At 38.8% G+C, this 23,045-nt stretch overlaps 1 protein-coding gene across 1 annotated transcript; it reads right to left on the minus strand.

Annotated features, from left to right (window-relative positions):
* Nucleotides 1–1,914: 1,914 nt before the first annotated feature.
* On the minus strand, nucleotides 1,915–19,715 carry LOC108683108 (transcription initiation factor IIB-like). The gene is made up of 8 exons (XM_018172395.2): nucleotides 19,560–19,715; nucleotides 8,675–8,797; nucleotides 7,862–8,069; nucleotides 7,579–7,692; nucleotides 6,562–6,663; nucleotides 5,292–5,438; nucleotides 3,908–4,015; nucleotides 1,915–3,636 (listed from the first exon to the last, which is right to left on the minus strand). Exons 1-8 carry the CDS (start codon nucleotides 19,571–19,573, stop codon nucleotides 3,475–3,477), a joined length of 978 nt encoding a protein of 325 aa, XP_018027884.1. The 5' UTR covers nucleotides 19,574–19,715; the 3' UTR covers nucleotides 1,915–3,474.
* Between the last annotated feature and the right edge of the window lie 3,330 nt (nucleotides 19,716–23,045).

Below are 23,045 nucleotides of genomic sequence, written 5' to 3' on the forward strand. Positions count from 1 at the left end.
ACAATCAAGTAGCTCGTGATTGGCAATAACAATCAAGTGGCTGGTGATTGGCAATAACAATCAAGTGGCTGGTGATTGGCAATAACAATCAAGTGGCTGGTGATTGGCAATAACAATCAAGAGGCTGGTGATTGGCAATAACAATCAAGTGGCTCGTGATTGGCAATAACAATCAAGTGGCTCGTGATTGGCAATAACAATCAAGTGGCTGGTGATTGGCCACGACCAATCAGTGATATTATAATAGGAAACAAAATAAAACACTGATAACGACAGCTTCACTGTACATTGTGTACACAATACAGCCATAAGGCACACAAATAACACAAATTCAGCATCATACACACACACAAAGTTTGAACTTCAACACAAAGCATATAAAAGGTAAAATAAACATAGGATAACTGAAAGTTTTATTCATATTAAAAAGTTTGTTTCCTTTGAGTATCTGAAGCTTAAAAAAGCTGTGCTTGGCAAAATAATGCAAATAAAAACTTTTAAACTAAAATGAAGTCAAATAATAACTTGGATATTGACGTCATGTTAATATTGAAGTTCAAAATAAAGAGTGGTCAAGGGATTAAATGCCAATAAAATATTCGAAATAAAAAAAAAATTTTGACGTAAAGAGTGGTCAGGGGACTAAATGTTAATGAAATATCCAAAATTAAAATTTTTGTGACGGTCACTTGATTGTGATGTAATCAACTAATCAGCACTCAGAAAAATTGTGTCATATTGTCCTAATAGTGACGCACTTTCTTACCCACGAACAAAGAGCTGACTTGGCACTGATACGACCCGTTGCCGGGATAAAGTGAGTCAGGATGACCCACGCCAGGGCAAGAAGTGCATCGCTATTGGGACAAAAAGTCTGACTTTTTTCTCCGAGTGTACCAGACAAGGGAGACATCCTCTAGCCACATGATGCGGCGATCTTTGATATTTATTAAAGTATGATGAATATCCATGAATATATTCATATGCAATACAAAACAAAGCGTTCCCTGATAAAGAATAGAAGCAAATTCATATAACGCTGCAGAGCACGGCTGTACTGATCACACAGCAAGCAACTCACAGCATTTATCTTAGTACAATACTAGCATATTACTTTATGTACACATAATTAAAAATTGTATTAATACAAACATAAAACAATCAAGGCAAAAGCGTCCATTATAAATCCACTTAATTTAGTTTTGTGCCCACCGAAGATAATATTTTTTTCGAAATACTCATGCCCCCATTTTATTGGATCTGATTGCTTATATCAGGACAAGAAGCAAACTGTATATAACACTTATAATACAACTAATATCTAATGCTCTAGTGATATAATAAAAAGATCATTTAGAGAAGGTTTGTACCTTCCGCAAATTATTTCAATACAAGACCTGTTACAAGGAAAGACTTCAAGATAAGGGAAAGGAAAGCCAATAAGATATTGGACGCCAATAAGATATTGGATGCCAATAAGATATTGGACGCCAATAAGATATTGGATGCCAATAAGATATTGGATGCCAATAAGATATTGGATGCCAATAAGATATTGGATGCCAATAAGATATTGGATGTCAGATGCTCAGCATAAGTGGATTATAAACTGAAGGTGGTTCGAGAACCCGTTAGGGCATTAGGGAACTAAGTGAGAGCCCATAAGGGAACCAGATGAGAACCCATTAGGGCATTAGGGAACTAAGTGAGAACCCATTAGGGCATTAGGGAACTAAGTGAGAACCCATAAGGGAACCAGATGAGAACCCATTAGGGCATTAGGGAACTAAGTGAGAACCCATTAGGGCACTAAGGAACTAAGTGAGAACCCATAAGGGAACCAGATGAGAACCCATTAGGGCATTAGGGAACTAAGTGAGAACCCATTAGGGAACTAAGAGAGAACCCAATAGGGAACCAAATGAGAACCCATTAGGGCATTAGGGAACTAAGTGAGAACCCATTAGGGAACCAAATGAGACATTGGCTCTAGAGCCCAACCACACACAGCCTAATTGGATGATTAATTTGCTCTAAGACCCAGTGAGGCATTGGCTCTAGAAGCCATGTAATGCAGCATTACTGAGTAATACTCAAATTTTAGTTGCTGGTCAAGCAAGTTGTTGCTTTATATTTACTAAACTCTAAGCAAGCAGATTCATTATGTTCAATGCAGAAGAAAGCAAAACTTAAGCAAGCAAACATCGAGTCAATATGACGGATATAATATCAAGAACTTAATAAGTTCTAGCATATTTTCCTTTGGCCGCCGGAAGTGAAACAATGGCGTTAATAAGATGTAGTGGCGTTAATGAGATATAGTGACATTATTGAGATGTAATGGCTTCAATGAGATGTAATGGCGTTAATGAGATGTAATGTCACTAATGAGATGTAATGGCATTAATGAGATGTAGATGAACATGTCCATTCATTCCCGTAAAAACTTATGAAGCGTCAAGCTGTCAACATGCAAAAGATGCACCATAATAATTCACAAATGAATATCTGAGTTAAATTTACAATAACTTTTGTGTTGCTTGCATCTTTGAGATTTAGTTTGAGGCGAGGCGAGTAGAGCTGGCGGTCAATGGCCGGTAAATAGGATATCGTAAAACATTCCTGATACAAAAGCGATATTTTTAAGCGATTGTAGATAAGAAAACAATATCGCGATATTTTTCTATATAGGAAAACGATATCGTGATAGATTCTAAACACAAAATTATATCGTGATAGATTCTTGCTGGGAATACGATATCGTGATAGATTCTTTACACAAAAATGATACCGTGATAGATTTTAATACTATTCGGGGACAAAAGCATCGAAACGGCCACTGACAGCGCCTGCATCAACTGAATATTAATCGATTAATGTTAATGTAAAAATATAACGACGTGATGGAACTCCATCATAAAAATGAAAGCAAAAACTTATGTATAATTAGACACAAGTTGTTCAATATAAAGCGCGTCAAGCTCACACTTCGCGTCATTAAAATAAAATTACACACCTCGCGTAACATCAACATAAAATTAAATTGAAGTTCGTACAGAACATGACTTCTGCAAATACATGCTAAAATAGCGTAGATTACTTTTTTTACAATGAAGCCACCAAGATAACGAGCATGATAACAAAAACAGCCAAGAAATATCCTAATGAAATGAACCACGCAGCAAATAACTGTCCATTTAAAAAGTGCAACATTTACAGTGCCACCGTATTGTCAGTTATAATAAAAAAGTGGTATAAATAAGTCTGTTTCTAGAAGGCTGCTTTAGGAGGCTAGCTCTAGGACTCTGTTTCTAGAGGCTGGTTTTAAAAAGGTTAGCTCTAGTAGTTTGTTTCTAGGAGGCTGGTTTTAAAAGGTAAGCTCTACAAAGCTCGCTCTAGAAGGCTATTTAGTTTATCTATGTATTATCCGACAATTGTGATAAGGCGTTATATGCTAGGAGATGCTGAGGATGACTAGGACGCTGGCAGCTTCTCTATGGAGGTGTGGAAGACGAAGTCCTTAGGGAAGAGATCCTTGGCGCGAGGGATCATGAGCTTGTAGGCCTGCCTGATGGTGATCTCTGCGACGCCCAACACCTCCCCGATCTCTGCAGGCGTCTTGGGGCGCGCCGACGCCTGCGAGGTGATGGCGGTTAGAAGGTGGGTCATGATATGGTCATTTGTAGGTCATTGAGAGCATTTGTAGGTCATGGGGGGTATCTGTAGGTCATGAGGGGCATTTGTGGGTCATGGGGGGCATCTGTAGGTCATGGGGGGCATTTGTGGGACATATTATGGCATCTACACCCTACTGGTCATGAGGAAATTTGTGGAATAAGCAGCTCATTTCCAGGTCAAAAGGGAACACTGTCGGGCCATTGCGTACACCTTAAGTCTCGTAACTGACCTGCGTGGCCATGTAGATGGCCGCGGCCGCCACGGACACGGGGGAGCGGCCACACACGATGTCCAGCGCACCTGCAGTGTCCGCGATGTGGGTTGCCGCCTTCTGCACCTGCACGGGAGGGGAGGAAAGAGTGGAGTTAGCACCACTGCAACTTATATTAGTGCAGTTCCTCTAACATTAGGGAAGTTACACCAATATTACCGCCAAAATTAAGGTATTTACGCCAAAATTAATGTAATTACCTCTATATTAATGCAGCTAATCACAAAACAGGGTTCGTACCGGCATTTAGAAAAAAAATTTTCATGACTCTTCCACGACTCTCCATGACCATCAACATAATTTTCCAAGACTCGTATACGACAGGTTTAGCATGACTGAAATCCTAACCGTGCATATTCTATCATCTCCTACAGTTGATAAATAGCAAACACATAAAGCATAGCTCTTCAAAGGTGGCATGGCTCTTCAAAGCTGCTTCCCCCATATTTGACACATCGAAATTTTTCCAGCACAATGTACAAATCGCCATACCTTCATGCTTTGATGGCGAGCAAGCCAGTCACGATAAGATTCTATTCTTAACCACAAGTAATGAAATTCACACTTTCCAGATATTAGGGTGCAGAAATTGCATGCTGAAGATGGAACGCTGCCACTGCAGATCAAAAAGTTGTCCAATGCAAACGAGCTCGGTGACCGAGCTCACGTGATTGGAGAACCAATCAGGACGCATGAAACAAGAGACTGCACAAACAGTAAACACACGCAGCACCCAACACTTCCTTTTTTTCTTCTTTTATTTGCAAATTTCATGACTTTCCAGGTTTTCCATGACCGATACGAACCCTGACAAAATTATTGCGGGTTACGCAACATTACTGTAGCTTCCTCAAAATTTTGGCTATTAGCAAAACACTGAGGCAGTTACCCCAACATTGCAGCAGTTACCTAAACATTGCATGCAGCATTTACCCCAACATTACAGCAGTTACCCCAACATTACGGCAGTTACCTCAACACTACAGCAGTTACCCCAACATTAAGGTAATAACGGTGCTCCTAATAACCTTATTATCAAGCCCCAGGTTGGAGCAGTTACCCTAACATTAAGGTAATAACGGTGCGCCTAATAACCTTATATCGTACAGCAGTTACCCCAACATTAAGGTAATAACCGTGCTCCTAATAACCTTATTATCAAGCCCCAGGTTGGAGCAGTTACCCCAACATTAAGGTAATAACGGTGCTCCTAATAACCTTATTATCAAGCCCCAGGTTGGAGCAGTTACCCCAACATTAAGGTAATAACTGTGCGCCTAATAACCTTATTATCGTACAGCAGTTACCCCAACATTAAGGTAATAACTGTGCTCCTAATAACCTTATTATCAAGCCCCAGGTTGGAGCAGAAGCGGAACATGAAGTCGTTGGTTGTGATGAGGTCCACGGACGTCTCCAGAGCCTTCAGGATGAGCTTGAAGCAGCGTCCTATTTCCTTCTTGTTTATAGAGCTCACGGCCACGATCTCCTGCCCATAAAATGTTCTTTTTATTAATTATTGTATACTTAATTTATCAATTATTGTATACTTAATTTATTAATCATTGTATATTTAATTTATTAATTATTGTATTTTTAATTTATTAAATAATGGATGTATACATAAGTTATTTAAATTAAATAACTAAGTCATATACCCTTGTTACTTGATAATCATTAGTGGCTTAAATATAGTAAACTAATAATATTAGAAGCATTATGCATTATAATTTATTAAAACAAATATAATAAAAAGCGTTTTAACCAATCTTCAACATAAATTCTTATTTTACTTCTTTTTCAAAAGTTTGAAGAGAATCTTAATATTCACTTTCTTGAACAAAAATTAAGTTCACAAAATGAAACATAAATTTAACCATTAACTGTTCATATTTTGTTATACTAAACAAACAATGTGGTTTGATGGTTAACTATTAAAACACCAAATACTCACAAACAACAAAACTTCTCAAAGATGAAATAAATAAATATTTTTACACCAGGAACGCATCAGCAATACGAGGCACTCTCAGAAAAATGAATGGCTCATATTGTCCAAACAATGACACATCCACATGAAGAACAATACATCTTTTTTGCCGGGCCTAACTGGGTCAGGATAACCCACACAAGGACAAAAACTGCGTCGTTAATTGGACAATGAAGGGCTCATTTCCCTGAGTATAAGAGCAGGAGTGCGCAACAAAAACTGCGTTGTTAACTGGACAAAGAAGGGCTCATTTCCCTGAGTATAAGTGCAGGAGTGCGCAACAAAAACTGCGTCGTTAACTGGACAATGAAGGGCTCATTTCCCTGAGTATAGGAGCAGGAGTGCGCAACAAAAGCTGCATCGTTAACTGGACAAAGAAGGGCTCATTTCCCTGAGTATAAGAGCAGGAGTGCGCAACAAAAACTGCATCGTTAACTGGACAAAGAAGGGCTCATTTCCCCGAGTATAAGAGCAGGAGCTGTCTCTTATACACATCTAGATGTGTATNACAATGAAGGGCTCATTTCCCTGAGTATAAGAGCAGGAGTGCGCAACAAAAGCTGCATCGTTAACTGGACAATGAAGGGCTCATTTCCCTGAGTATAAGTGCAGGAGTGCCCACCTTGAATGTCCGGGGCACGCCGTCCTGCCTGCAGGCGATGTACAGGCACGCCGAGGCGATGGCGTCGTTGCTGCGACCTCGCAGGGCGCGTGTCGTGTGTACCTGCATCACGTATATATAATTGCACTAATATATATATAAAACTATGCATGGGTTATTATATATAAATAGACCAATATATATAAAAGTATGCATGGGTTATAAACAACAATAAATAGGCCAATATATGTATATAGAACTATGCATGGGTTATAAACAACAATAAATAGGCTAATATACGTATATATAAAACTATGCATGGGTTATAAAGAACAATAAATAGACCAATATACATAAAACTATGCATGGGCTATAAACAACAATTAATAGACTAATATGTGTAAAACTATAAATGCGTTATATACAACAATAAATAAATTAATATATATATATAACTATGCATGGGTTGTAAACAACAATTAATAGACTAATATGTACAAAACTATGCATGTGTTATATGCAACAATAAAAAGACTACTAATATATATAAAACTATGCATGGATTATATACAACATTAAATATACTAATACATAGTTGAAATGCATATTAAAATACACAAAAACAAAATCTTTAGGTGCCCATGTTGTTAAGACTAGTTGCTGGGAGTTTGAAACCCTTGACTAGTTGTGAAAATAGAGGTGGAATCAGCTGAGGGATCACTGGGGGGATAAAGATTGGCAAGAGGCCACTTTGGCATTATGACTTACTTAAAGCAGATGCAGCTAAATAATGATAATCTACTGCTATCATTCATTTGATACCAATTCTTCAGCAATAAACTACCGACGAAACAGTTAGTCATTAGTTTACTACACCTTTAATATGCTACGCCTACATCTTTAAAACCATTTCCACATTTTTAACGCCACGCCTACATCTTTAACGCAATTTCCAACATTTTTAATGTTGAACCTACATCTTCAAAGCCACGCTTACATCTTTAACGCCATGTCCAACATATTTAATGCAGAACGTACATCTTTAAAGAGAGCGTTGGCGCGGTCCAGCAAGCTGCGTGGCAGATTGATCTTCTCCCCCATGTTGGCAATCTCCTTGAAGGCGTTCAGCAGCGATCTGTCACTACTGCTCATCTGTACATGGGTAATATTATTCTGAATATAGATAAAATTTAGCATCTGAATACAGATAATATTCATCATCTAAACACTTCTCATATCAAATGTAGGTATATCTTTTCTAACATAACATCTAAATTATATGGTCCCAAAATTTCCTTTCGTGGCATGAGATGTAACCAACCGTTCGTCTGTTCCTATAGGCTGTGGCTCCATCCGCAGGGAGACCGGCTCCTGCCATGCCATAGACCGGACCACTCGTGGAAGGACCAACAATAGTGCTGAGATCACAGCCGTCAAGGAGAGGGTTCTCAGGGCCACCAACACGTGAGGGGTCTGCCGAGTTCTTATCATTGCTGAATGAGCGCCATTCTGAGCCCACATCTATTACTCTGTCAAATGGTAGAGTAATATGAATATTATTAACAGAAATATTAATATATTCTTCACATTAGGAGCACTGGCAAAGCAATATTATTATTTTTAGCACATTTTCTCATTTATGAAAAAATGCACTATTCTGCTTGCCATGTCTGTCTGTCTGTCCGTGACTTCAAGTTTTTGTCGACGAGAAAATGCGCACTCTGTCACTCACTGCAGTGAGTACTGAGTTATTTTTTTTAATGTTAAGGGCATTGGTAGAGCCACCTGGGATTGAGTCAAGGAATGTTCCAGAAAGATTCATGATCATTACCATTGGTTTTGTAAAATTTGAGTGAAATAAAAACCTTGCTTAAAAATATTTTTGAAAGTTCATATCAATAAATAAAACAAAAGTTGATATGGTATTCTAAATTTGTGTTCCAACCCAATTTTATTGAAGAAAATTTTCCAGAAGTTCATACAAGATACCAGGAAAATATGGGTGATTATATAACTTTGATCACCTTATTACTGCTTATTGATAATACAAACGTCAAAAATTACACGATTCAGAGTTTTTCATGCTGGCATAACACAATAAAAATTGTAGTAACCCAATATTCACTTTACTCACCTATCACCAACAACAAGCCCACAGTCTGAACAGATCTGATCTCCAGCTCTGTGATCTTCGATGAGCATTGCATCAGGGTGGTCTGGACAGCAAATCATAGGGTTAGCTGAACCCCCACGGTATCTGTTGAAAGAGACATTGTGTAGGTTCTTCATATTGAAAAAAAAATTATAGCTTACTCCCTGCTAATAAATACAAAATATCACGCATAGTAATGTGACCGGACGTTCACTACCTTAGCTTCAACGGATGGCCGCCTAAGGTTGCACGCTGGCCACGAACTTATTAAAAAGCTAGTTACAAAGAATCGATAATGAAAACACAGCTTTCCAGTTCACCACTGAAGTTTCAAACGTTTATTCCATTAAGCACTTTAAAATGGGCACTCTACATTTCAGGTCACAGTAACGAGCAGCACAGACACATGGCAAATAATTAATCAGCTCAGTCAGGGAGAGGGCTCACTGCAAGACAAAAAGCTTCATGCCAGATCGGCAGTTACTAGCTACCACTAGGAAGGTCAGAGCTGCAACTTAACCGATCGGCTAGCAGGACACAACTGCTGTGTCATATAACAGGAATCGCCCTCGTCACCTCTCTCTGAGACCAATCTTCCCTGAAAGGGTCGGAAGTCTAAGCTACTTAACCGGCCTCGCTAAAAAACCCATACATGTAGAATAATATATTACCTAGCTCAAACAAAGTTGAAATTGGTAAAAAGGCCTAAAAAGACCGTGAACGATTCTCATTCGTTCACAGTAAGCCAACTGTTTCAATTCAGAAACATCTTATTCGATTCTTAGAAACAGATGAAGATCCACCAAAAAATTTCACTATGTTTTAATTGAACAGTACCTATTCAAATAACCTTGACTCAAGTTGCCAAGTTATCAATGGAAAGCAGATGCTAAAGTTATTTTAGTGTTTTAACATAATACACAAACATTTTGAAAATATTTCAATGCTAAAAATATTTAATGTTAGACACACTCAGATGTTGATGAGCAAATTTGAAATAGATTAATTCAACTAATACCTCATCACTCATGAGCTCATAATGATAATATGATGCACCTACAAAATCAAGACAGCTAATTTAGCAACCTCATGCATCAAATTAATGTTTGCACAAATACTAGGGTTTTCCTATAGTACCTCAATTTTCTTTAATTCCATCCTGGGTCTAGTTGTGGGATTTGGCTCAAGTAATAACTTAAAAGGTACCTACACATGGATATTAGTCCTTAAACTAGACTGCGTCCACTTGTCACTAATATATTATTCACTCAGGTCAGGTCAGAGTTTTGGTATATATGCAAGTCATCTAGACCTTAAATTTGTGAAATTTTATGTCCAAGCAAAATCAATCAATTGACACTGTATACATAGAATGAAACGGTTTAATGCATCAGTTGTAGACTGTTGAGTATTATTGTTTTTGTCTGTATTAATTGTAATGATTGGTACGTACCGTCAAACGGGGTAAAAAAGGATGGTTTTGAGAATTTTTTGTTATTAAATTCTTACCATGAAACCTTTCAGAAAAAAGTTTAGGCTCATTTTATAGCTCTTTGTGAGGGCTATCGAATGGCATCTTAAAAAAATTAAGGTGCCAGACGCAAAATAACCATCCTAAATTACCCCTGGGAATGGGGTAATCCGGGACACTTGCAATAAAAGTTTATTTTAAAACGTTTGAAGCATGCAGAGTTTACTCATTACGAACAGAGTGTACTAACAGTACGGTACTCTGAAGTCCTCCTCTTTCATTATAGATGATGTAGATGTAAAATAAATGACATTTTCTGTGATTTTTACTTGTTTTTCCTTTATTGACATATTACCATATTCATTAATTACCATATTATTGATGTGATATTACCGTTGAAGAGGAGCATATTGCTCTTCTTGCTTAATCATTAGGTTCTTACTTTTCATTCCTGGCACTTCGGTGTATTGCTTACTTTAGGTTATGCTTCCTAATATGGTTTGCTCTTTCCATTTAATTTAGGGCTTTTGTGACTGTTATTATTAATGAATGTTTCCTTCCCTTGTATTTGTTTTAGGTGTTGTTGTTCTCCATTAATAATTCACTAGTTAGAGCATGCAACTTTATGCAATGTCTGAAAAGTTCAATTACTTCTGACTTGTCATGTTTGAAGTGTAGCATGCACTATTAAGAGTCTCAGCTAAGTTTAGTAAGCACACCACTTATCACGCTTAGTGATCCTTGTCTGCACCTAATTGCTTGCCTCACCTGCACTCATTGCCTGAAGATCATTTAACCCTGGAAGTCATTGTCAACCCATTCCTGCTTGCTGAGCAATGTAGCTGCTCCCTAAGGGTGAGTTGATAAGACTTGATCAACTCAAGAATAATAATATACCTTTCCTTTTCAAGCTCATGCACTTAATTTTACTGCAATAAAACTTGCTTATTACTTTGTTACTTGTTTAATGTCACCTTGTTCCTGTTTTGAATTGCTTTATTAACTTACCTGATTGCTTTTACATTGAATTTGAATCATTACAACTATTAGATCTCAAATCAAGTGTTTGCCTTGCCATACTGTGCTTGTTTTTCTTGTCTTGCTATGTTGCTTGGTCATTTGTCCTGTGTTGTTGCTGATTTATGCGTTATTGCTTGTTTGAATCCAAACCAAAAATACTCCTGATTTGAGGTACCCATCCCCTTTAACTGCCCTTAAAGACCATAGACTCTAGTCCCGTTATTTTGTTAACTTGATAGGAGCAGTCGGTGTGGGACCCAGCTGGCACGCCATTGAGGAGACCTGGAACCCAGACTTGCCCAGTCCTGACCTTCCTGTCCTGAGTCTTCTCATCTTCCAAACTGCAGCTCCTTGAAGATCACCTTGCTGAAGCTCATTGTTTAAATGTCAACCTAGGCTTTGTTATCATTACTTAACTGAGCTAGCTGCATATTAGTCCTGTTCATGAGCAAGTCTTTAACTATTTCATTTGGATACACTTGTTTTAAACTCCTATTTGCCAAGTCAGTACAAATACCTGCCTGATGTTAACTCTTTTAAGTCCAATGGGGCTTAGACTTTCAGACCACCAGTGATTTAGTTAACCAGTTGTGCGACCAACAAGTGATGTGATTGTAGTGATTTAATTATTGGCAGATAATGTAAGTAGATGACTCATTTATATGTGTGCCCATTATTAGCAACCGTCACCTTCAATTCCGGTATTGCGGACTAGGATTGGACATTGATATTAGTGCTTGTTTTCCATATTTCACTAGTCAGTGATCATATTCAACCAAGGCTCTGTTTAATATGCTTGTTTAGCCAGAGACTTTCTTGCAGTTAGTTAACAAACCTTATTGATAGATAAGTCTTGTGATAAAGTTGAATAAGAGCCTTAATCATTATTCTTATTTAGCCAATGTAACCCTTGTTTCTTGTCCTATTGCTAATGTATAGGTTTCTTTAACTCACTTGGAGACATAGTGAGTGTCCTGACAGTCCTTGCCTCTCTAGAGTTTCCTGGTTCCTGCTACCCAGTACAGTATCACCTGTGGTCAGTAACCTTCTGTGGAACCTTTCTACCAGACCGGTGAGTACCTGGGGTGTTGTTGTGAGGGGAGGTGCTTGGGTGTGCCTGTGGTGTCTATGAGAGTGATGCAACTACACTGCCTTAGTGCTATACATCAGGATGATCCATGGACCAGGTAAAGAGTGCTCTTACTGTTCTAGTCTACTGTTGAGAAATCACCGCCATTTCTTATTGTGCTCTCCTTTCCAGGACCTTTATTTGTCTCCATGCCAACCAAGGCTTCTAGGCTATTGCTTATCTCACTGTAATTTTGATTCCCTCATGTCACAGGTTAGGATGTTCTGTTTAAAATTATTGTTTACTGCAAAGTTGGACCATATTGTAAAATTTGGTTCTTGGACAGAATACTGCAGTCACCTCTGAGGGATTTTCCTCTGGAGGGTGGTTGCCTAGCTTATCCTGTGAAGGATATTTGGTGCCCTCGGTATTATCCTGTACCAATTGCTCTTGACTTTGTTATTAGCTTAAGTATAGTGTTGTTTAGGAATGACCTGCGTTTCATTGTCCCAAATTTGATCTCAGGGTTGGAGGTAGGCTTAGTTAGGTATTGTATCTTAGGGTGATTGAGCTAATCTTCACATAGCTTTTGTGAACCCCTGTTGAACGGACCGCAACACCGTATCCATGAACATGCCATTGAGCATTTACAACAACCTTGTCCACTGCAAGCTTCATACCAGCAGCCATGTAGCATTTCTTCTGTATCTGTAAGCTTACAGGATGGCTTGTAATTTCACACCATTTTAATTGCGTTATGTGAATTCACTATAAAAGAAAGAAAAAAAAAATCATACCTGAAACAGAGAAGAATGTTTTAGTGACAACCATCATATGTTTTGGATAAATAAATCATAGTTTAGGTCAATTACTTTCCATTCCATGATGCCTGGTGCACAATTCTATATATAGCATTCTATGTACAATTTTGTGACGGCTGATGATGCACTAATTTTTCAATAAGTGAATTTTTTTGCTGACCAAGGTAAATGTAATCAAAATTCTTTGTTTGTTAACCAATTTTTTTTTTTTGTTAACTGGAGCCTATGTTAACTGGGGGCCTCTAACTGAGGTTCTACTGTAAATGCATTTTTAAGGGTGTCCCTAATTACCCCAGGCCCCGGGGGGTCCCTTTTTACCCCATTGTGCAGAAATGGCTGCCATTTTCTTTGGAATGAGACAGGCAAATTCTGTCAATTACGTTTTTAACCTGACACCTGGGTGCAACTTTCATGTAAGTAAAATTTTTTAATATGGTGAATTTTTTTTTTTTTTTTGCTCCAGACCATATTATTTGGAGTTATTTTACCAAAAAATAAAATTGATTTTATCACCCGGTCAAAGAAACCCCAAGAGCTGGGGTAACAAAGACCATCACTTTTTTTGAAATTATATCAAAACTATGAGAGGCAGGAGCCAGCAATTTATGGTGAGTAAAGCTAGAGTATAGACCTGTACTTTGCATGTTTCAATTTAGGTTTAACTTATCTAGTAAAAAAATGGCATCATTTTGAAAAAAAAAAAAAGTGGTCAAAGTTACCCCATTTTACGGTACCCCGTTTTATGGTAGTGTTTTAGTCTTAATCAAAGGTTAACTTACGATTTAATTCAAAATTCATATTTAGGTTAGATAAAAAATCTTTCACCATCCTAAATGTGCCATTCTAAGAAAATTTTAAATTATTTTGTTCAGTAGGGTAAACATACCATATTCCAACACTGGGTAATTCTGACACTTCTCAACTTGTTCCTTTATATTAAGCTTTGTCTTAGTTCCATGCATGCGTAGAGGGTTGAAATAGTGATGTCATACTATTGCGTGCAATATTTCCGCACAACACTAGGTCTGGCAGGAAAATGTTAAGATCCCCAGAGCAAAAGTCCATGTCACCCAGCGAGAACATCGAAACAAGTGCGAAAGTTGATAGCTGACCATGCTCTAGCAAATAGTGATAAACTGTTTGTGTAGAAAGAATATTATGGTTTGAGACTTTTAAATAAGTCTGTGAATATATTAGGAATCCTTTAAGTATACTTGTATTTGCTGATTTCAAGTGGTAAATAAATTAATAGGTGATTGATTCAAGAGATGGTTTTACACACATAAAAATTAATTCCGACACAGCTCGGAATTAGACACACAGGGTGTCGGAATTAGACACACAGCTCACACTGTCACACAGGGTGTCGGAATTACGAATTACGATTTTGAAGTGCTGTCAGAATTAGTCACAATATGCCTCATTTAGTCACACACATGTTGGAATTAAGAGATTTTGTAGATTTGAATTTCAAAGACTTTTAAATAAATATGGCAACAGTTTGTGACGTTTCATCATTGCTGGCACGTAGTGCGGCGTTTTGAGAATGAAGTAAACCAATCAAAACTTGAGTTGCGCATACAATGATCTATTTATAGCCATTTATTTCTTGCTACCTCCTTAAGATGTCGGAATATGGTGCGTTTACTTTACCCTATACATGTTTGTAAAGCACTAGAATTAGAATTTTCTTACTTATAACATAAAATTTGCAGCCTGCAGGTCCTAAATTGATAAATTCAAGATACATTCAGATTCTCATGGCCTGATCATGTATATTTATCAACAATTAGATAGGAGGTACTTCCATTAGCTTTAGCATAAATCTTGTTGTTCCAAAAAATGGCAGGAAAGCTCTAGTTGTGGCACTGGCATGTAAGATAGAAATTTCCAGGCCTACATTGGCATTTGGCACCAACTGGAAAATTGGGCAGAAGCCAGGGACCTTGCCTTAAGACAAAAACTTCCATACTTGCTAACTATGTGAATTTGGATAATTGGGCAATGGGCAGCAGTTTCCTAATGTTAGAGGGTAAAAACAGTCAGTCATTTCGCAGGTGATTATTGAAAATTGAAGGCATAAATTAGCCATTTTTTTTTCACTGAAGAAATTGGGAAAACGCCATAGAAATATTAATAGGTCAAATTAGTGGCTCAGCCAGATTTACTGGCATTTTTGTCCAATTCATGGGTGGCTTCTGCCAAATTTTCTAGTTATAACTTACTGAGTTAGACTTGCAAATAAATTTATTCATTTTAATTACCGTAAAATGGGGTTACTTTGACCGGTGGGGTAACTTTGACCACTTTTCGTTTTTTTAACAAAAACCCCCAAAACTCAAAAACAATTCGACATAGAAAAATTTTGTCAATGGACATCAAAGACCTAATACTGAGGCTACGTAACTCGTAACACAATATAAAGATTTAAAAAGTTTGCATGTCTAATAGGTTAAAAAATTAAAAATGTGACCCACAAAAAAGAGCTATTATTTAAAGCCTGTCGGAGTACCCCCTCCAATTTTTTTATTTTTTGGTAAAATATCTCCAGGTTTTGATGCATTGTAGTAGAACTCTTCTAGTTACATATGCAAAAGACAAATTTTAGAAAAGTGTCATAGTTTGCAAATGGGGGGTGCCGCCCCCCAATGGGGTAACTTTGACCACCTAATGGCAGCCGTGACGGGGTAACATAACTTAATTTCCAAACCGGTCAATTTTACCCCGTCACAGCTGCCATTAGATGGTCACATTTTGTCCATTTGGGGGCGGCGCCCCCCATTTGCAAACTATGACACTTTCCTAAAATTTGTCTTTTGCGTATGTAACTAGAAGATTTCTACTACAATCCACCACAACCTTGAGTTATTTGGAGTTATTTTACCAAAAAATAAAATTGATTTTACCCCCCAGTCAAAGAAACCCCAAGAGCTGGGCTGGGGTAACAAAGACCATCACTTTTTTTTTAAATTACTTCAAAACTACGAGAGGCAGGAGCCAGCAATTTATGGTGAGTAAAGCTAGAGTATAGACCTGTATTTTGCATGTTTCAATTTAAGTTTAACTTATCTAGTAAAAAAATGGCATCATTTTGAACACAAAAAGTGGTCAAAGTTACCCCATTTTATGGTACTAATGACTAATGAGTAAGGTCTTCTGCCAGTTTGCCAAATATCTTTTTCTGAAGATTAATGAAAATGACAAATTTTTGCTTGTAATTTGCAAAAAATGCTACTGAAATCATTGTACTTCTACGTTCTGGGTACCTTAAATTTTTTAGAACTTTGCCCAATATGAATATTTAACTAGGAAATATATTCTTGACAGATTTGGATTGGACCTGCCACCTGTAGGCTGGATCATCATCATGATTCATGCCCATGAGCCCCACACTCAGGAAGATGTATATAAACGGGGAAATTTCTCACGTAAATCAATCTAATTATATTTTTTTCGCGCAGACGTTCGTGCAAATCACGGTCATCGATTCCGCGCCGCGCAGCACTCGGCGCGGGCCGCGGAGCCGTCCGACACAGTTCTGATTTAGACACAGTTTTCATCTGAATGGAATGGCAACATTGTCTGTCGTATACTTGAAGTAACGCTGAACCAGCATTGCCAGATGGTATATTTCTATACCAGATTTCACAAATCTGGTATTTTCAAAAGGTGTCTGGTATGAATATTTTAGATCTGGTATATATGCCTAAATCTGGTATTTTTCTGGTATTTTCTGACTTACTGCAAATTTACTGCATTTAGTTCCACCTCTGAAGTTTGAACTTCCTCCAGCGTAGGCGTGGATTATATTATTATTTATATGAATTGCCTTCAGAGCGGCGCGATTAGAGCTTCTCAGCTTTCCCGCCATTTATGGAACCGCAAGTTTACCGCAAGTTTTCATGTCAACCGGAACTCGAACACCACAGCAGAGAGTATTTTATGCAGCTAATGAATTTCGCAACCTTTGCTGGAAGAGAGATTATTGAATTTTAGAAAAAAGGCGGGATAATTCAATGAAGGCTGGTGGCAGAGCTGCAATCTTGATACTCTATTGTGATTCATGCTATGATAACCTACGTAACAATTTTCATATGATAGTTATAATTTTTGCACATTCAAAGTACACATGACATAACGCACCCAGATTTGGAAACCATTATTGCTCAAATGAAGCAAAAATAAACGACAGACCGTTGACTTATCTTGCAAATATATATATTCATATTATGTATCACATAGCATAATTACGCTCTGTAATTATGCCATATTGACCTAATTTGTATAGTCCATTTACGTGCATTGTTATTAGGTATTGATCGTGTTGATTTTGCCGGCCGAGAGGATGTCGGTAATGTAAATGTAGTCACAACATTGGCATGCAGGATCGTACTGTTGACATACAGGTTCATACCCTACTGGCCGCAACCAGTCCAGTCATTCATTAGAAGGCACCGATGGCACATCTAAAGCCATGTTGCCTTCTTTAGTTCTGTAATTCATGTCCGATTGAATTGTGATCTATGAATGAATATTCATTACTGTGCTGACTCTTAGAACCTGAGTACTGAGTTGACGCGGTAGCAATCTAGTTAACTCGTATCCAACCACAACACAGTGCGGATACACGTTTGTGTGTACGGTAGGTATGTGCACAAAGTACGCTCGAACGTAAACAATGCTGGCAAAATGGCGGACAGCCACTTTCCGCATCGGCGCGCGTAAGGTATTTAATTTTGAAAGTCCCGCCAAAATGTTAGCTTAATTTGATTGACTTTTGTTTGGAAACAAACTAAAAAAACTTGAACTATGACGACATCATTTTTTTTTTCGAGAAATGTGTATCAAGTACCTGCTTAGCTGGGATGTGCAAGAGGTAACATTTGGGTGGGAAATAAACATGGATATCGTATTTTGAAATTGATGAAAGATAATTTGAAATCAAGATTATAGTTTTTCGAGCATGCTCTCAAAATTTCAGAGCTTTGCAGCCATTCGCACAGTTTTTCTACCATGTCCTGTCGCGCTGTTTACGTTCAGTTCAGTCATGAGCCAGTGAGGTACGCTGGTCCTGAACTACTGCCAAGACTGAGACATGAGACAAGACATGAGATGAGGCATGAGACAAGCTACGAGACGAGACATGAGATGAGATGCGAGATGAGACACGAGACAAGACATGAGATTGGACATGAGACGAGGAGATGAGACATGAGACGAGACGTGAGATTGGACATGATATGAGGCATGAGACGAGATGTGAGATGAGATGCAAGACGAGACATGAGACAAGGCATGAGACAAGGAGACAAGCATGAGACGAGACGTGAGACAAGAAATGAGATAGGACATGAGATGAGACACAAGACGAGGCATGAGACGAGACATGAGACGAGACAAGACACGAGACAAAATGAGACGGGGCACAAGACAAGATGAGACACGAGACGAGATGAGATGAGGCACGAGACGAGATGAGACGAGGCACGAGACGAGATGAGACGAGGCATGAGACAACCTGCAGTCAAAGTCTCAACCAAAATGTTTTATTCTAGTTAGAATAGATAGCCTACAACATGAGCTTTCCAATGGTACTAAAAACTTTGAAATTGGCTCATAGGAAACCTACAAATGATAGTTATTCCAAAAAAAAGTGACAGAAGTTGGTCCATTTTTGGGGTGAAATTGAAAATAGGAAAAAATTCATATCTTTTTCATTTGTCGACTTACTTCACTCATACTTATATGATATTTTTCTAAATTTTTTTCTCTTTTCAGTGGTGTAATTTTCATTACGATCAAAGGAAAAAATTTTTTTTGTGCACATACCTATCAGTACGGTCAGTGTGATTACGTAATTTGCATTGCTGCGCGTCCATATTTAAACTATTTTAGCTTTCTAAAAGTACGGCGCTGTCGGCGCACGGCGCACTTTTTTTACCGGCATAGTACGGCCGCACTACGGCGCACCGCGCAGCATAGTGGCAAAGCAGAGAGTTTTTTAGACTCTCCCTCAAGTTCATTTTTGAGTCCTATAAGTAGACAAGTAAAGCATAGTGGCAAAGCAGAGAGTTTTTTAGACTCTCCCTCAAGTTCATTTTTGAGTCCTAAATGTTGACCAGTAAAGTATCCTGGATACCAGCATTATCATACTTAAGAAATTGTTATAAATCTTGAGTAAATGAGGAAATTAAAAATGAACTGATTCTAAAAAAGCTCTGGTTTGCCACTATGCCGCGCAGGTCGTTAAAATGACAATATAAATTCCCGCGCACCTGGCACATCTTCCTGACCATGGCATGAGCCCATGCGTCCAGCCCCATGGTCATGGATGATGGGTGCTGACATCATGACAATGATACATCATAGGCACATGATAATGCCATGTGGCAAGTGCGACTGCCGACTGCGTGAGCTGTAATGCCAATACGGCCCAATACTCAATCTAAAAATAACAGGAAGAAAAAAGTTACAATTAAAACTCACCCAGAGGCCGCCATAACTAAAATATTTTAAAAACTTTAAAAACGAGAATAAAAGAAAGAAGCTGGATGACAAGCAGCCGAGATGTTGTCGCAACCCACAAACAACGCCAAATGAAAACATTTACTAAGCCAGCTGACAGAAACGTTGAAATATTAAGGTAGTGGGTGATTCTGCATTTAGCAAGCGTATCTGAGCCGAATAAAATAGTTTATCCGGTGCGCGTCTACGTTTATTGTCCATTTTTAAGAGAACCGAGCAAAAAAATTCCCTGAAGTGATTGAAAAGAGACAAATATTATGAATTGAGATATATTTCTAATAGCTATTGAATTTAAAGCGAACATGAATCTTATGACACATATGACCTCAAAGCTGAGCTCAATTTTCGTAAATCATTAACTGTATCTAAAACTGTAGGTGGGTCGAGAAGTACATCAGATAATTATCCTCATTAAAAATAAATTATCGTAATTTTTTAAAATCAATTTGAATTTTCTTTGTTTGCTAAGCCAGTTTACGTCACCATATGTATCGTTTCGGCGCCTGCCACAGATACGTTCTCCAATGCAAAGAAATGTGATACGCGGAAGTCCTACTTTCGTGACCTTCCACGCATCATTGCGCTTCTTGGTGATCTTGGAAGCTGGTCATTGTTTACTACTCGTACTGCGTGACATGCCAAACAGATCCGTGTCTGCGTGACCTGTTATTGTGGCACGAAACAAAACAACGGCTATTTACCATTAAGAATCAAAACGGAAAATACGCATTCACGCACGACGTTAAAGAAAAACAGGGATTCTTTTGCAAATGACGCTGAGCGAGTGCGCCGCACCCGCTCTTCCAGGACGTAGCAGCTACAAACACAGAACTCCCTTGCACAAGGCATAACTCGTGTTGACTTACATCGCAATCAATAATGTGACCTTCGTCTTTCGCTTGGCAGGCCATTACCGCAGTATTATATGCACCTACTCAATTATTAACTGAACTAAACTGAACGAAATTTCGCGCAATAAAAATCTAACCTATTGAACGTTCTCTGGTTGAACTCGAACGTCACTGATCTCCTGGACGGTCACCCACTGCATCAGTGACTTGCAACGCAAGATACGTATTGGAAAGGAAGAGAGAAAAAACAGAATTGGAGAGTGCCAATTCCGGAGCACAAATTGTACACGTGAAATTTTTTTTACCTCAAGTGCAACGTTAATTTTCGTACTTTTGCGGGGAAACATTAGTAAGCTGTTTAGCGACAATTCCTAACTGTTCTTTGCCCAGGTCTTGAACAATTTTTGTAGTCAGACAATAGCTCTCGTCAGACTCGGGGCATCAAGCTGCGTAAAAATAGTGACTCGGTGAAATTATTTTATAATCACCATTTACCAATCTCTATTTGCTAATCACCTTACGCCATTCACTATTTAAGACTTCAAAACTAAACGACCCATCGTCGCAACTGTTTGCATTTAAAATATCACCAAATATATTATTTTCAAATGTATCTAGTAGAGGAATCGGAAATAGAAATATTTGCCCTAAACACAAATAATGAAAGTTTTCGCTCATTTCGAGACGAATAAAAAATGGAAAGCTCGGAACAACAACAGGCAACCGAGCGTCGAGGTCACTTCTCTGAATCAGGATTTGAAGGGCGGTTTTTTTAACTACAGAGCCATCGACCGCAACTCCCACTAAGACCTTGAATAATGAAGGATAAGCTCGGTGCATTTTTTCTACAAATCACAATTTCAAAGTTTCGAACTTCCTCCTATTTTTAGTCAAACCTGCTAGAATACGCCAGTGTGTCAAGGGTGAGTCAGGAGAATGAGTCATGGCACCGATGGTGAGTCGGTGCAAAGTGGCATGGTAGCTCGGGTAAGCCGGTAGAATGAGTCGCGGTACCGTGGTGAGTCGGTGCAACGTGGCATGGTAGCTCGGGTAAGCCGGTAGAATGAGTCGTGGTACCCATGGTGAGTCGGTGCAAAGTGGCATGGTAGCTCGGGTTAGCCGGTTGAATGAGTCGTGGTACCGATGGTGAGCAGGTGCAAAGTGGCATGTTAGCTCGTGTTAGTCGGTAGAAATAGTCGTGGTACCCATGGTGAGCAGGTGCAAAGTGGCATGGTAGCTCGGGTTAGCCGGTTGAATGAGTCGTGGTGCCGATGGAGAGCAGGTGCAAAGTGGCATGGTAGCTCGTGTTAGTCGGAAGAAATAGTCGTGGTACCCATGGTGAGCAGGTGCAAAGTGGCATGGTAGCTCGGGTTAGCCGGTTGAATGAGTCGTGGTACCCATGGTGAGCAGGTGCAAAGTGGCATGGTAGCTCGGGTTAGCAGGTAGAATGAGGAATGCTTCCGATGGTGAGCCGGTGAGGTGCAAAGTGGCATGGTAGCTCGGGTTAGCCGGTTGAATGAGTCGTGGTACCCATGGTGAGCAGGTGCAAAGTGGCATGGTAGCTCGGGTTAGCAGGTAGAATGAGGAATGCTTCCGATGGTGAGCCGGTGAGGAATGGCATGGTAGCTCGGGTAAGCCGGTAGAATGAGTCATGGTGATACTAAGTATGAACTGATGGAAGGTGTGATGGCACCGAGGATTAGTTAGCATAATAGTTCATGTTACCAAGAGCAAGCCTGTAAAAGTTTTTACGACATAGAAAAAAATTAACTTGAAATCTCTCGTGATCCTCAAAGAGGTTGTAACCCAGGAAGGCCTTCACGTGCGACAGTTTGAAAACATAATACTTTATTGTGCCAATATTATCATATAAGTACCTATACTTTTGATACCTTAGTGTCAGACAATAAATGCGGACAATAATGACGGTTGTAACAGAACTACTTCCTAGCTACGCTAGACAATAAACTTACATATCGTACCAGTTGCTTAATGCGCGATATCATTCTTGCAGAAATTATTTCCAACTCCATAATGATTATAGGTGTTGAATAAGGAAATGATTTAATGGTACATGATATCATTGTTAAATAGCTATTACTATGTTCTGAAAAAAACATACTCCATGAATCTGTTAGACTGTTACTATGTAGAATGGCATCATTACAGTCCATCTAAGGACTAAGCACATAATAACAGTAACGACCAATCCGGGGGCAGGCAACTAATAAAAAACAATGTATTAAATATTGCTCTGTTAACATATTAAAAACACTATTAAATATTATATGCACTATTGCGCAACATGTGTACAGTTCGTCTCATCAGTTGCGCGCACTATTGTGCACCATGTGTATAGTTCGTCTCATCAGTTGCGCGCACTATTGTGCACCATGTGTATAGTTCGTCTCATCAGCTGCGCGGACTATATGCGCGCACTATTGTGCACCATGTGTACAGTTCGTCTCATCAGCTGCGCGCACTATTGTGCACCATATGTACAGTTCGTCTCATCAGTTGCGCGCACTATTGTGCAACATGTGATCACTGTCCGTGTACAATCCACAGATAATCAGTTTCGCCCGCTATTGTAGAT

Source organism: Hyalella azteca, unplaced genomic scaffold, assembly GCF_000764305.2.
Source record: "Hyalella azteca isolate HAZT.00-mixed unplaced genomic scaffold, Hazt_2.0.2 contig14408, whole genome shotgun sequence".
Taxonomy (NCBI): Eukaryota; Metazoa; Arthropoda; class Malacostraca; order Amphipoda; family Hyalellidae; genus Hyalella; species Hyalella azteca.

Excerpts from the sequence above, each read along its gene's own strand:
- LOC108683108 (XM_018172395.2), bottom strand. Across the intron at positions 8,070-8,674 it reads GGGCTTGTTGTTGGTGATAG|AGTAATAGATGTGGGCTCAG; the intron begins GTGAGTAAAGTG and ends ACCATTTGACAG. Across the intron at positions 7,693-7,861 it reads CCTATAGGAACAGACGAACG|ATGAGCAGTAGTGACAGATC; the intron begins GTTGGTTACATC and ends ACCCATGTACAG.